The 15,642-nt window shown below is 44.5% G+C and overlaps 1 protein-coding gene across 2 annotated transcripts in view; it reads left to right on the top strand.

Moving 5' to 3' along the window:
• Positions 1-15,642, top strand: part of LOC126297678 (sodium- and chloride-dependent GABA transporter 1) — a 346,980-nt gene that overhangs the window by 188,922 nt on the left and 142,416 nt on the right. For both annotated transcript variants that reach the window (XM_049988789.1, XM_049988788.1), the window contains exon 2: positions 4,837-5,358. In XM_049988789.1, coding sequence (XP_049844746.1) covers positions 4,953-5,358 — 406 coding nt within the window. In that variant the 5' untranslated portion in view covers positions 4,837-4,952. The remainder of the gene's footprint in view (positions 1-4,836; positions 5,359-15,642) is intronic.

The raw sequence follows: 15,642 nt of genomic DNA, 5'->3' as shown, positions 1-15,642 counted from the left end.
GTGTGGTCACATCCAGTGGTTGTTCTGCATGTATGCCTTGGAAAAATGCATTGGGTGCCTTGTTGTTCATGATGTGTATTAATGATCTGACAAGCAGTATTAATACAGTCTCCAATTTCTCGCATATGATGCACTTATCTGTGATGAAGAACTGCCTGAAAAAATCCACAGAAATATTTAATCAGATCAGAGGTGCAAAGATTGGCAACTTTCATTATGTGTGCCCGCATCTCGTGGTCGTGCGGTAGCGTTCTCGCTTCCCACGCCCGGGTTCCCGGGTTCGATTCCCGGCGGGGTCAGGGATTTTCTCTGCCTCGTGATGGCTGGGTGTTGTGTGATGTCCTTAGGTTAGTTAGGTTTAAGTAGTTCTAAGTTCTAGGGGACTGATGACCATAGATGTTAAATCCCTTAGTGCTCAGAGCCAACCATTATGTGTACAAAAATTTGCAATTCTCAGAACGGAACAACGTAACATACTAGGACCTCAATGTCGATGATTCACAGATAGGATCAGACAACTCATATAAATACCAGGTTATAGCAATTTGTAGCGATATGAAGTGGAATGATGACATAGGCTCAGTCATAGAAAAGGCAAGTCGCAGACTTCTGTTCATTGGCAGGATACTGGGAAAATATTCATTCTACACTGCCGCCAAAAAAAAAAAAAAAAAAAAAAAAAAAAAAAAAAAAAAAAAAAAAAATAGAAAATAAAAATTTAAAAAATGAAAGAAGACATGGTCATTTTATTGGCAAGTACTTCAACATTTTGCGAGTATATGATAACAAATACAGAGCAAATCTAATACGTATGTCTCAGTAAAGAGTGCCAAAACAGTCACATCAATACATAATATATCCCCCTCTGGCGACAATGCAGGTCTGCAAACGATCATAAAGGTGTCGAATGGTATCCTGCGATAGATTTTCCCAAGGATCTTGCGCCTTTGTTGCAATTCGGCAGTTGTTGTAGCCGCTGAAGAATGAGTAAGTTCCCGCTGCATCACCTCGCACAGGTGCTCAACTGGCAAGAAATCAAGCGATCTCGCTGGGCAGAGCAGTTATTAGACACCACGAAGAGCACGTTGCGTCGCAGAAATGGCAGTAGAACGAGGATAACGTTATAGGCAATCTAGCGGGCATTGGTTACTTTTTCCTACAAAAACACCGGTACTGAATGCAAACTGATGGCCCCCGCACCATGAAACCTCGGATGGAACCTGTACGTAGTGGGCGAATGCACTCTGGAATAGGCAAATCCTTATGTCTACGTTCATTATTGGCATACAGACAGAATCTACTCTTATCACTGAAGACGACAGAGCCCCATTCCACAGTGCAGTCAACTCTTTCACGACACCTGAGTATGTTACATGAATGCGTGGTGTCACGTCCGAAAGAACAGGCACCACACTTTCATATAGCTGGTTCGCCTCGATGGGCAATGACTCCACAAGCTTCAGTAAGGATGCGCGTTTACATCCGACCTCCAGTGGGAATCTAGGATTAGCAGGCATGGATGACATGGACAGGGACAGTGGACAGGTGGCGCTGGATGGGAATGTCAGTCAGCCAGGGAGCGTACAGAGGCAGTCCGTGCATTGGCGTTAGACTCTGTGTCCGGATGGCGTAGTGGTTCGCGCAACTGCCTATTAAACAGGAGATCCTCAGGTCGAGTCCTATTCCGCGACACATTTTCACTCGTCGTCTCTAAAACCGTATAAAGTCCCTATGCAGTTGATAACATCAGTTTCTTCCATTTCCTTTCCTCCCTCCGCCCTCCCAATTCACCTTCAGTTTACATAATAGACACTGCGGTGTCGTTGTGTCAGTGGTAGCCTGACCAGAGGCACATGTGATCTTAACCTTGCTGAGAGTAAGCGATTCCTAATGGCCTCTGATGATACAGCAGATGCAACTTGCTGCCCGCATTTCGTCCCTGGATGATATTCGGCCCGGTATCACTGCACGCGCAATGCGTCGATCTCGAAATGCATCTGTATTACACGGACATTTAGAATACACTTTACAGGTGTGGAAATGTTCCACGGACCACTGATGAAAGCAGCGACACACCATCGATACATTGTGTCCAACATGTAAAGCATTCCGTCGATACTTCTACCCAGGTTCCCAGGGGCTCACTATGCGATTCCGTTCCAATTTCTGAAGTTGTTAAACACGATTAAGTACTCTTCGGTGGGGCATGGTTGTACCCTAGATTGTTCGTCTCTAAACCCAGCAAATTTACTGTCTGTAGAGTCAAAGCAGAGGTTCAACAGATAGGCCTCCTGAGCGTCATCTGATCGCTGATGATCGTGACAAATGAATCATTAACATTGGAACCCCTCATTATGCACGTATTATACGCTGGTACCACTAAACACAGTCCTTGAGGGTAATTCATTTTTTTCCGACAGTGTACAAAGGAGTCTGCTTGTAAATCACTTGCTCGTCTCATCTTACAATTTCGGTCAGATGTGTGGGACTTACATCAAATAACAGGAAACACTGGACGCAACCAAAAAAAGGCGACACGAATGGTCAAAGATTTGTTTGACTCACGGGAGAGCGACACGTAAATGTTGGAAATCCTGAATTGGCACACTCTTGAAGACAGATGCCAACTACGCCACAAAAGCCAACTTACAGAACTTCAAATACCAGTGTTACGAAAACACTCTAAATATAGCCCTCAATCCCATACGTATCGCTCCAGTACGGACTGCAAGGATAAAATTGTCCAAATAAATTACGCACGGATGCATTTTAATAGTCGTCCTACCCGCCCTTTCAAATGATTGTAACAGGAAGAAACCCTAACATTAGAGACGGTGTAGTATGTACTTCATGATTTACATAGTATAGATGTAAATGTAGGTGTAGGTGATTCCTTTGAAGAGGACACGCCAGATTTCCTTCCTCGTCCACCCTAAATGCCAGCTTGAGTTCCATCCCTAACGACCTAGTCGTTCACGGGACATTAGCCAACCGCTGAGGTCGAGCGGTTCTAGGCGCTTCAGTCCGGAACCGCGCGGCTGCTACTGTCGCAGGTTCGAATCCTGCCTCGGGCATGGAAGTGTGTGATGTCCTTAGGTTAGTTAGGTTTAAGTAGTTATAAGTCTAGGGGACTGATGGCCTCCGATGTTAAGTCCCATAGTGCTTAGAGCCACTTGGGAATGCGAATGTCGAATTACGATTATTGAGTGTTTGTGCAAGAGAGCGGTCAAGGATAATACACTCGGTGATTTGCTGAGTAGTTCCACAACTGTATTTTCCTGAAGTTTCTGGGCCCGTTTGCTCAAATGACTCGTGTATCTGCCGTCTCTCGTCTGTGGAATTCTGGTTCATTCCGCCACCTTAATGACTGACAAGGAGAACACCCAAGTGCCATAACGTGATTTCCCAGAAACTACGCTTAGTGGAAGACATTTCAGAATATGTAAACATGTACCCCAGCTTATCCGTAGATACTAGACCGTTTCTGAGGAAACAACGGTCAGTGTTTTCGTTGTCATTTGCTTGTCTTTCTGCGCTCAATAAGTTCAGCTTTATTGGTGAGTTGTGGCTAGCGTCTCTGCCTTCCACTTTTGCATCCCGTGCTCGAAACCTGGTTATTGCTTGATTTCATTTTTTTTTTCATTTATCTACCCTTGTCCTTAGAAGGTTACTAGACGAATGGTGGTGGTGGTTAGTGTTTAACGTCCCGTCGATAACGAGGTCATTAGAGACGGAACGCAAGCTCGGGTTAGGGAAGGATTGGGAAGGAAATCGGCCGTGCCCTTTTCAAAGGAACCATCCCGGCATTTGCCTGAAACGATTTAGGGAATTCACGGAAAACCTAAATCAGGATGGCCGGACGCGGTATTGAACCGTCGTACTCCCGAATGCGAGTCCAGTGTGCTAACCACTGCGCCACCTCTCTCGGTCTAGACGAATGTTTCTTATCAAGATAGGGTATAAAAGAGCGTTATATTAACTGCAAAACTACGATTTGGTTTCACAACAAGTGTCGTGTGTGCATGGTATTTTCAGGGGTTACAGTCGTTTTTAAATATTCATATTCTTCTATTCCATTCTTATGTCAATTCTTCATTCTTATACTTTATTCTTATGCTCATTCTTTAAGAAGATTTGGCGCAATCCCCCCGAATGATACCGATCGTAGAAACATTCGAAACATAGAAATTTAGTACACAACGAGCATCGCACGAAAACAGATTTGCCACAGTGACATTGCTTCGAATGAATCTCACTCGGGAAAGAAACGTCGTTAATACAGGTAAAGATTTCACACGCTGGCAATAATTTTACGATAAGCTACAGATAACGTATTTCTTTTCCGAAAACTGTCGCTGGCATTTGATTATGAGTCAAGATACACGCCAGAATTTTCACCGAAAACGACGTTATTTCAGTATACAACGGAAAACATTCGTGTAGCAATCTTCTACGGAAATCAGTAGATAAAGGAAAAACAAAAATAATAATCGGGGCTCGAACACGGGGAGCAAAAGTGTGAAGCCACTGTGTCACCACTCCGTTTCAGCTACTTACTCGCTCAAAAGGCATATAAAGTACCTCGAAAACTTTCACCGTAGTTCTCTTTGAAACGTTCGAAAATCTGCGGATATCCCGAGACAGGAGTTCGCTTATTTTGACCACTTTTCCACTGAGCAAAGTTTCTGAGAAATCAGGATAGCACTAGCCGCGTTCTCTTCGTGAGTTGAAAATCAGCCGTCTTGGAGCCACGTCGGGTAGTTTATAAGGAAACAAATGTAGTTGGAAGTGGAAAGTATCGCGACGTACAGGAAGTGTGTTTGCGTGTGTGCGCAGGTGGGCAGCGGCAGAGGGGATGCGCCACTAGCGGCCACCGCCACCAGCAGCAGCACACAGCAGCAGCAGCAGCAGCAGAGACCGGCAGCGCGGCGGCGAGGGACGACCTGGAAACGATGGCGGACCCGCGAGGCAGCCCGCTGGGCAACGAGAAGCAGCTGCTGTCGCTCGAGATGAACCAGTGCGGCGGCTCGGCGCTGCTCGAGGCGGTCGAGGTGACGACTGGACCCGGCGCGGCCGCCGCCGTCGGGGGCGGCAAGGCGTCGGAGCCGCTGCCCGAGCGCGGCACGTGGGCCGGCAAGCTGGACTTCATCCTGTCCGTCGTGGGGCTCGCCATCGGGCTGGGCAACGTGTGGCGCTTCCCCTACCTCTGCTACAAGAACGGCGGCGGCGCCTTCCTCATCCCCTACTTCCTCACGCTCGTCCTCGCCGGCATTCCCATGTTCTTCATGGAGCTCGCCCTCGGCCAGATGCTCACCATCGGCGGGCTCGGCGTCTTCCGGATCGCGCCCCTCTTCAAGGGTAAGCACACTTTCTTTCTATGGACGCTTACCCGCCATGGCCATTTGGTACGGTCATCTTTTTTTTCTGTACCCTATCTCGATTCCGTTTGTAAGCATTGCATGTCAGGTTTTCTTTTTGTTTTACGTAGTTCCACCATTGCATTGGTGCAAAGAACCAGCAACTCAGTTTATTTACTACTTATTTTAATATACCATTTGTTATGTTGACCTGGTGTATAAACAAGTCTTTAGAATGTTCCATTGGTTTGAAAATCAATGGAAGCGTTCTAAAATTGTCACAATTGAAGATTATATGTAACTGCGACAGTAAACTATATAAATATTAAAGTTTAGTAAGTCATAATTCCAAATTTTGACACGAATTATTTACGAAAGAATGGAACAACTGGTAGAAGCCAGCCCGTGGGTAGACCAGTTTGTGGTTCGAGAGAGTAGGAACACGCGAGGAAACTTACAGAATATACACTGATAAGCCAGAACACTGTGACCACCGACGTACTACCGATATAAACCCGTCAGCGTCACCTGACGAGGAGTGAGTGCTAGTCAGACACACGCAAGATGTATGTAGTGTCAGTCAGGGTGCTGTCCTTCTGTAGAATGGGGAACAATCTGAATTTGATTGAGGGCAGATTGTGATGGCCCAGAGGTTCGAGACGATAATTTCGGAAACTGCACGATTTGTCGAGTCCTCGAGGAGCGCTGTGGTGTGTGTCTTCAACACGTAGCGAAATTAAAGTGAAACCACGTCCAAACGACGTGCGATTGGACGGCCATTCCTCATTACAGATGTCGGACGTCGTAGCCTTGGCAGACTGGTAAAACAAGGAAGGCAGCGAACTGTGTCGGAACTATCACCATTCCTTAGTTCTGGGCGGAGTAGAAGTGTGTCTGAACACACAGTGTACCGAAAACTGACGATGGGCCTCCGCAGCCGATGGACCCATGCACGTGCCAAAGTTAACAACACGACATCGGCAACTACGACTGAAATGGGTACGCGACCATCGGCACTGAACGTTAGCGCTGTGGCAGAGCTTTGCATGGTCTGATGAATCCCGATACCTCCTTCATCATACCTATGAGAGGGCGCGAATCCGTGTTCTCCCTGGGAAACAGCTCCTTGACACCTGTACCGCTGGACGGAAATAAGCTGGCGGCGGCTCCATTGTGTTCTGAGGAACATTCGGGTGAGCATCCATGGGTTCACTGCAGCTTGTGCAAGGCACCATGACGGCCAAGGACTATCGTACACTGGTTGCAAAGCACGTACACCCCTTCATGACGACCAAGTTTCCCGAAGGCAGAGGCATTTTCCAACAAGATAATGCGCCATGTCAAACGGCCAGGAGTGTGATGGAGTGATTCGAGAAACACAGTTGCGAGTTCCAATTGATATTCTGCCCCCCCCCCTCCCCAACTCACCAGATCTGAACGCGATCGGACACATCTGGGATGTGATTGAATGTGGCGTCGGACCTCATCGTTCCCCTCCTGGAATTTACGAGGGGTGACTTTTGTGTGCAGGTGTAGTGCCAACTTCTTCCAGTGATCTACCAAGGCCTCATTGCTTCCAAGCAACGACGCATCGCCACTGTTAAACGTGCCAGAAGTTGACATACCAGCTATTAGGTAGGTGGTCATAATGTTCTGGCTGTTCAGTGTAATTTGAAGAAAGGCACACCAACCTTTATAGCATTGGTAGACATAGAGGAAGTTTTTGACCTTGTCGACTGGAGTACACTCTTCGAAATTATGAAGATAATATGGATAGAATGCATGGAGCGAAAGTTTATTTACAGCTTTTACAGAAACTAGACTGCAGTTTAAAAATCGAAGGACATGAAAATGAAGCCGTAGTTGAGAAAGGAGTGAGACAGAGTTGTAGCCCGTCCTCGATGTTATTCTAACTGTACATTGAGCAATCGGTAAAGAAACCATTAAAGAAATTGGGAAGAGAATTTAAGTTCATGGAGGATAAATAAAAATTTTAAATTCTACCGATGACATTCCAGTTCTGTTAAAAACGGCAAAGGATTTGGGGGAATAGTTGAACGGAATGGTTAGCGTCTTGAAAACAGATTATAAGAAGAACACCAACAAAACTAAAACAAGAGTAATAGAGTGTAATCCAATTAAATGAGAAGATACTAAAGGAATTAAAATTATGAAATGAGAACTAAAAGGAGCAGGTGAGTTTTGGCATTTCTGAAATAAAATAACTTACAATGGCTGAAGTAGAGAGAATATAAAATGCGGACTGGCAATAGAAAGAAAACTGTCTCTGAAAAAGAGCAATATGTTTACATCTAATATAAATTTAAATGTTAGGAATTCTTTTCTGAGGGTATTTGTCTGGAATGCAGCCTTGTAAGGAAGTGAAACGTGGACAATAATCAAACTGATGTAAAAAGAAACTTATGGCACAACTTGACTAACAGAATGGATCGATTGATAGGACACATCCTGAGGCATCAAGGAATTGTCAGTTTCGTAATGGAAGGAAATGAGGTGGGTAAAAATTGTAGAGGGAGACCAAGGCTTGAATACAGTAGGCAGGTTCAAATGGGTGTACATAACTGGAGCTATGCAAAGATGAAGGGACTTGCAAAGGATAGAGTTGCGTGCAGTGCTGCACCAACGCAGTCTTCAGACTGAAGTCCACAACAACAACAAACTTACATGATCCTGGTCTCGCACTTAAAATGCAGTGAGTTTCAAAAAGATTCATACGATACCTTCTACATAAATCAACACAGAAATCTGTCGTAAATTTTAACTTTTTCTTAGGACTACCTAGGAAACATCCGATTTTGCAATAGTATATCTTTTACGTGCATCCACATACAATCTCTTAGTGCTTTTTATAATTACATTTAGCATCAAAGTTTCCATTCACTTCTCACAAATGTCCAATCTGCGTCCACCGTACGTACATCCATGCGATGATCAAACTCATTCAATAGTTTTTTTGCGAGGTGTCTGAGGATGCTGCATTCACTGCTGTTGCTAATCAGTGACGCACTCCACTCAAAGTGGTTGGAAGGGGGGTGGGGGCACATATGTGGAGTCTTCGACAAATTCTGGCAAAACAAATACCGTGAGGTCAAGCGACACTGAAGGCCTATAGTGTAATGCGAGATCCGTACATCGTTTACGGCTGACACTTCTTTGAGACAACTCGTTAGGAATTGCTTTCACACGCAGGTGCCAGTAAGGAGGTGTTTCGTCTCGTTGTATAATGAATATTTCGACGTGTTCTAGAACTTATGGAAAAAATTAGATCTCCGAAATACCCAGGTGTATTCCTTTAAACATCTTTTAGAACAGCTTTCATCATTTCTCGGGGAAAAGATGCAAATCACATAACATACTCTTACATTGGGTAAGTTTCTATCTACATTCATGTAGAAGATACAGACTTGTAAAATTGGATAGATCTTTTTGAAACACCCTGTACCAATCTATCCTTTGAACTGCTGGGTGTTCTCCTTTCCGTCAAGAGGCACTGCGGTTACTTCGTTTCCTAGACCAACTTTGGCTACACATGTAGGACGGGTTTACGGCCAAAACGACACAAACTACCGCTTGGAGCGTCGAGCTGAGAGGATCGTCAAGCGCGAGATTTGTATACAGCGCTTATCACAATTTGTAGCGTAAACTGTCACAGGTCAAAGTGTACGAGAAAAAAAAGGGGGTGGGGACGGGAGTGGTGCCAAATGATACGTCGCTTGTGTGAAAAAATATTCTCGAACCGTCCGTGTAGAAATGCAACCTGCTTCTACTTGCAGGCGGAACTTACAATATCACCAATATAACGCCTACTACGTTTCATCTGATGAGATAAATTTTGTGCATGATGATTAGCACAATGATTAGCTACGCGAAACAGAACGGAACATTGATTTTCATACCGGATAGGCAGATTATCAAGACTAGAGAGAAAACAGTTATGTGATAAACTTTTAAAAATGAACAAGTTTAGTATTAATTCTGGAAGATGCGTAGTAGAATGACAAACGATTTCTTGTCGCTCGATAGATAAAAGTATTGCACATCTCCGAAATAAACAGATGCTAATAGTAGAATTCGAAAATGGCCTTTTCAGAGAAAATGATTCTTTCATTGTCGTTTGTTAGCGAGAGGGACGGGTGCCTAACATGGTGGAGAACTCAGTCGGATGTCTCGTCGACGTAAATATTATTAAAGACGGACCACTAACCCAATGAATTGGAGGAAGAAAATGTAATGGTCACCCCAGGATTCACGTGAAGAAATGAAACCACATAAAATGCGAAGCGGAACAGCTGGATTGAGAATCGAACTCCATTCCCCCTAAATTCCAGTACAGTGACTGAATTACGGTGTCACGTCATTCAATATGTTCGATAGCAACTTAAAAACATACAGCTAGTGATCAGCTTGGTCTACTTTCAAGTTTACAGTCGTGGTGTTTCATTCATTCTATATTGGTATAGTTTTAAAATTTAACAATGTTTAAGTTATAATTATCTAACTGTACTCATGCTCAGGGGCTGGTTTTGTTTAACCACCTTCAACCATTGTCGTGATGGAACTTTTATGATACTATTCGGAATTCTTTCAGCGTCCTGCTGTTTCTCCTCAGCAGCCCTTGGACTGTCTACGGAGACTTGTAGCTACGTGCTAAGCGTCACGCAAAGTCAGTGGCGCCGGCCGGGGTGGCCGAGCGGTTCTAGGCGCTCCAGTCTAGAACCGCGCGACCGCTACGCTCGCAGGTTCGAATCCTGCTTCGGGCATGGATGTGTGTGATGTCCTTAGGTTAGCTAGGTTTAAGTAGTTCTAAGTTCTAGGGGACTGATGACCACAGATGTTAAGTCCCATAGTGCTCAGAGCCATTTGAACCATTTTGAATCGCTTCCACAGACCGGTGTAAAGTTTCATCACCTTTACTGTAGGATGACCGTATCCAACAGACTATCAATCACACGAGAGTGTTCCTGTACTGCTCTTTCATAAGCAGTTTAATACATTGTTTTTTTCGGTTGTAACACACCCAATCAGTGTACACTGCCATACACTGTTTTTTTCTACCACAACATAGAGACCAGTGTCAGCTGCTGCGAAACTGACATTAACACGTTTCGATGCTCTGGCTCTCACAGAAAACTGAACGTCACATGACGTAAACTACACAGCTATCACACCACAGGCTGGTAGAAATAAAACATAGACGCGATGTTTCGCATTGACAAAAATGTGGAAGACGTCGCAACATATGGAAACTGGAAGAGTCTGCGGTATTGTAGAGCGTTTCCAACAGCTAGCTATACGGAGGCGATTACCTTTACAGTTAATCTCATCATCCCATTGAAAGGGTACCGGATGTATCCGTGTTCCGTTTCGAAAAGCATTTTGCAGTCATGTCATGATTACTGTTCCAGTGTTGACCATCGCCAGAAGGTGCTGTTCACAGCACACGTGACGTAACACAAATAAAATGAGGTACTGTTGTCTTAATTGTGAAAAAAATCAAAATAAAAACATGTGTAGGGTATCGTAGCATATGGCAATAAGACGAGTCTGTAATAATGAGGAACGCTTCCAAACAACTGTATTAAGGTGATGACCTCTATATTTAATCCAATGTTCCACAGCGACAAGTAGTAGATATCTAACAGCGTACCCAGTGGATGGTCGGGATTGGAAAGACACCAGATGTACACACCGCAGTTGATAGCGAGATCAGCTTTAGCAATTTTACCCAGAAGTCGGAGAGAGCAATATCCACCACATTCTGCAACCTGTGTAGAAACAGAGTGAGCTGAGTTAATGCTACAGGAGCATGTTTTGACCACTGGAAGTGGGAACATGTTGCCGTAGCTCCGCCACCCGTATATGATGCATAAGGTCAGCGTCAAATGAAGCCTGCTCCTGCAACACGACGACAGTACGAACAGTTACGGTGGTGTTTCTTGCTGGGAAAATTAGGAAGACTCAACATCAAAGCAGATCCGCGTCCCTCAGGAACCATTCACGTTTATCATCCAAACATTCTATCACCGTTATTCTGTACCATCCAGCAGAGGAAAATTACGAACTATAAAAGCTCCGTTAATTTCATCCGATAGATTATTACCGCATGTCTCTCTTCCGATATGTTGAAAACGAATGTGTCCAGTAATCGACGTCGCTTGCACGTAAAAGTAGTACAGCTGCCAACACCTAGCGCAAATGCACTATTTTTCTGGTTGGGAGGCATAGTTTTTTTCATTTTGATACAGCGCTCTCCGACTTCCATACAGGTCAGACATAAGTTGGGACGATTACATGGACTAAGCTGCAGGGAGGGCGGGGAAGAGACTTAGAAGCAACTGCAGGATGCGGAAGGACTGTCAACGCTGGAGTTCTTGGTGTATGGGACCCTTAGCAGATGGGTTCGAGATAAAAAAGAAAAGGTGACTTGTTTCGAGATAAGAGAGTGGCACGAATATGATTCACCAGTGGCTATAATCATTAAGACATCTCTACAGGATCCAACGCAAATGTATGTTGTGGGTTGTAAAATCCCTCTGCGGTCAGCTTCAGATGTCATTTCTCAATAGTGTTCCTCGAAAAGAACATCTTCTTCCCTCCATGGATGCCCGGTTGTCCTACTTAGCAAATGTAATACTACTGCTGAATAAAAAGATTACTCGCCATACAAAGTGACTCTCATGACAATTGAATTAATTAGCCTATCAAATTGACATCAGCGATGCGCCGCCTGGCGGATGGAATAGATGGCTAGGGCACCACGGAATGACCCTTGACAAGCGTTTCTTTTACTTTTTTATTCGTCGCAGCAATATCTCTTAAACGAGATTTCTATCTCTCACCTACACAGGGCGAGATAAGCTCTCACGATTTGTTTCGTTAACGCTAGTATGATAGGGGACCTGTCATAGTGTACAAAACAGCTACGTTCTCTTGAATTATAGCTTCTTGTTGGGAAACGTTAAATTAATGTGCTTTTTCCAAAATGTGTGCCAATGGCGGTGAAGATTATCTGAAATGTTTGTAAGAAACACGTGCATGAGTGTTTACTTGCAGACACTAAACGCGAGAGACGCTCTCAGGTCATTTAATTTGTTGAAAAAGCTGGAATAAATTGCTCAATGTAGGTTTTTTTCTTTGGAGTCTAAATTCTCGCTTTTTCTTCACTCTGATGATGGTTTTGAAATAACAAGGATATTCTACAGTGATCGGTAGTTCTCGCATCAAAATAGTCGAAGGTTTTCTTTCCTGACTTTACGCTGGGTGGGCACGTCTTCGCTGATCATACGTGATCAGTGGCGGTACACTTCGCTGGACGTCACAAAATAATGAGATGCGACTGCAGTCGAACCTAAAAACTGTACCGATTTTTCTCAAAAAGCTAAACCAAATGGACTTTGCCTATTTTCGTGGAAAGAGGACATTTACTGTAGTCACAAATGTGTTTTGCTTTTTTTTTAAATAGATGCTTGTTTATAGATGCGTTGACGTCAAATACAAGGAGCGGCGGGCTCCTGCAAGCGAGGGGAAGGGGGGACGTATCTGCTGTGGTGGTCGCCGGATACAGCCGCTCTCTGTCCAGGGACGGCGCGTACGGGCTCTGTCGCTATATTGTAGACGAACAAGTTGCACTTGAGACGGCCATCCTTTTATCTCCTATTGTTTAAATGGTTCAAATGGCTCTGAGCACTATGGGACTTAAATTCTGGCGTCAGCAGTCCCCTAGACTTAGAACTACTTAAACCTAACTAACCTAAGAACATCACACACATTCATGCCCGAGGCAGGATTCGAACCTGCGACCGTAGCGGACGCAGGTTCCAGACTGTAGCGCCTAGAACCGCTCGGCCACCCGGCCGGCCTCTATTGTTTAGTTGATTATACACGCTATTGTGCAGGCGTAAGGGCGTCGCCTTAAGACGGCGGTCAGATGGTGGAAAGACAAGTGCGGACAGCGGCCTAGAGGGTGGTAGCGGGAGCGTGAGACGCTCGGCGGAGCATCGTAGAGAGGGGGGGGGGGGGAGGTGGAGACGTGAGGGGAAGTGAGAAGGCTTTGGTTTACGGCAGTTTATGATTGTAGATTGAGAACAACGCATGTTCAACTACCACTCTCTCTGTACTCTCCGCCGCGCGGGATTAGCCGAACGGTCTTTGGCGCTGCAGTCATAGACAGTGCGGCTGGTCCCGGCGGAGGTTCGAGTCCTTCCTCGGGCATGGATGTGTGTGTTTGTCCTTAGGATAATTTAGGTTAAGTAGTGTGTAAGCTTAGGGACTGATGGCCTTAGCAGTTAAGTCCCATAAGATTTCACACATATTATTTCTCTGTACTCTGCATTCTTTTAGGACGACGATTTCTCCCCCAGTACATGTGCTGGATTATTACCCGTTCAGTGCTGGTTTTTTCACAACAATTTCGAAGTGTAATTAGAACTGCGACGCAATTTTTTTCCATCAGTTGTTGTATCGTGTACTGGTTTCGGTTACCTGAGGTGCAGGATGGTTTTTGAGAGGCATCTGTAACGAACTCTGACGTCAAACAGCGATACATACTGTATGCTTACAGGTAATACACTTTTTAAATTCCTCTCTATCCAACACCAGCATCTCGTCAGTTAAATGTGTTTCCCACCAAAAGAATAAAGATAGTACTTTACACCCTTGCATTTTTCCTGCCTGCTTGTAGGTGTAGGGTGGAATTTGAGTGTGTCTGTAGCTAGTTTCGAGTGTTATTGAGAAATTTTTTTCCAGCAGGATTACACTAGTTGTATGGTATCGTCAGTTTTTGAGTTGTATTGCGTTTTTATGCCATCATTGTGTGGCACTATGCAAAATATTGTGTAATTAGGCCTGAGCTTTGTGATTAATTATGTAATAAAGATTGATCTTTGCGTCAGCTTCCCAACAAAAAATAAATAAAGCCCTCTAACATAACCTTCCCCTTCCGCATCTGGGCAGTTTCCATGTGTTGGGGAAAGCACTTGGGCTTTCCGTCCAGGACGACCAGGGTTCGAGTTCTGGAAAGCGAACCACCATTTTTAATTTCCCGTCAATTCCAAGCGCCTCTGGTGGTTTAATTGTGGTAGAGGAGCTACACATGGGTTTTCCACACAGGAGGACCAGGATTCGAGTCCCGGAAAGGATAATACCAAGTTTTATTTCCTGCCAATTCCCGGGTGGGGGGTGAGGTGGGATTTCAGCACAGTCTTGGGATTAAGAAACTCCCACCAAAATTCGAAATTCCTGCCAATAGGATAGGTTGGTGGAGGGGATGGGGGAGGGGGGAGGGGAAAGAGGGGACTGGGGCACACGTGCAGCTGGAGAAAACACATGACGTCATCCTGGGGTGAGTGTGGGCGTGGTCGGGGGCGGGGGTGGGCGGGTGCAGTGGTGATTAATTGAGCAATTTCATTAAATTGCGTATCAGTTTCATATCAAAATTGTTCTAGCGCAGACAACTCCGTACTGTTCAGACAACAGACAACAGATGCAGTTAAACAGGTAGAACCCGTGTCCCTGGATTTCCAAAAGCCGTCGAGAGTGTAGCATGTAGCTGAGTGTCACCCAAGGTACGATTATAGGGAGTATCCTTACAAATACGTCACTGACTCAATTAATATTTGACTAAAAGAACGCAGTACATTATACTGTACGGCGAATGTTCCACAGAAACGAAAGTAATATCGGGTGTGCCTCGCAGAAACGTAATAGAAACGCTAGTGTTCTCAGTATACATAAAGGAGTTATTATATACGATCGGTAGCACTGTATGACTGTTAACTGACGATTCTGTTGTTTATAGTAAAGTATACACTTAGTTTGCTCAGTTACAAACTCGAAATTCTGTATAGAGTAGGAACGTTGAGCAAGATAGTATTAAGACATAACAAACTTGTTTGGATGTAGCTCCAAACAAATTCTTAACTTTTTTTGTGACATGACTGTTGTGGTGGATCATATTATTTAATGAACAGACTTCCTTCCTATGTTCTTAGTTTTATTGTCGTATATTATCTGTCCACTTGATTTTCGACATCATATGAACACCCCCATCATCGTTTTAAGAAAGGTAAGAGCGTATGACCTCCAATCTAAGCATGCCTAGTAAAGCACTAAGGTTTTCAAACGACCATTCAGCTTCGGGACAGCTTTGCTTACTTAACATACCAAAAGATCAAATATTCCAATTTTATTTGTTCTCAAGCTTTACCACCGTCTGTCTTTTACGTAGGAGGACCACGCTGAAAGTAATGAGGAATTTTTTTAAATT

Source organism: Schistocerca gregaria, chromosome X (genome assembly GCF_023897955.1).
Source record: "Schistocerca gregaria isolate iqSchGreg1 chromosome X, iqSchGreg1.2, whole genome shotgun sequence".
NCBI lineage: Eukaryota > Metazoa > Arthropoda > Insecta > Orthoptera > Acrididae > Schistocerca > Schistocerca gregaria.
This window is presented reverse-complemented; position numbering and strand designations above follow the sequence as displayed.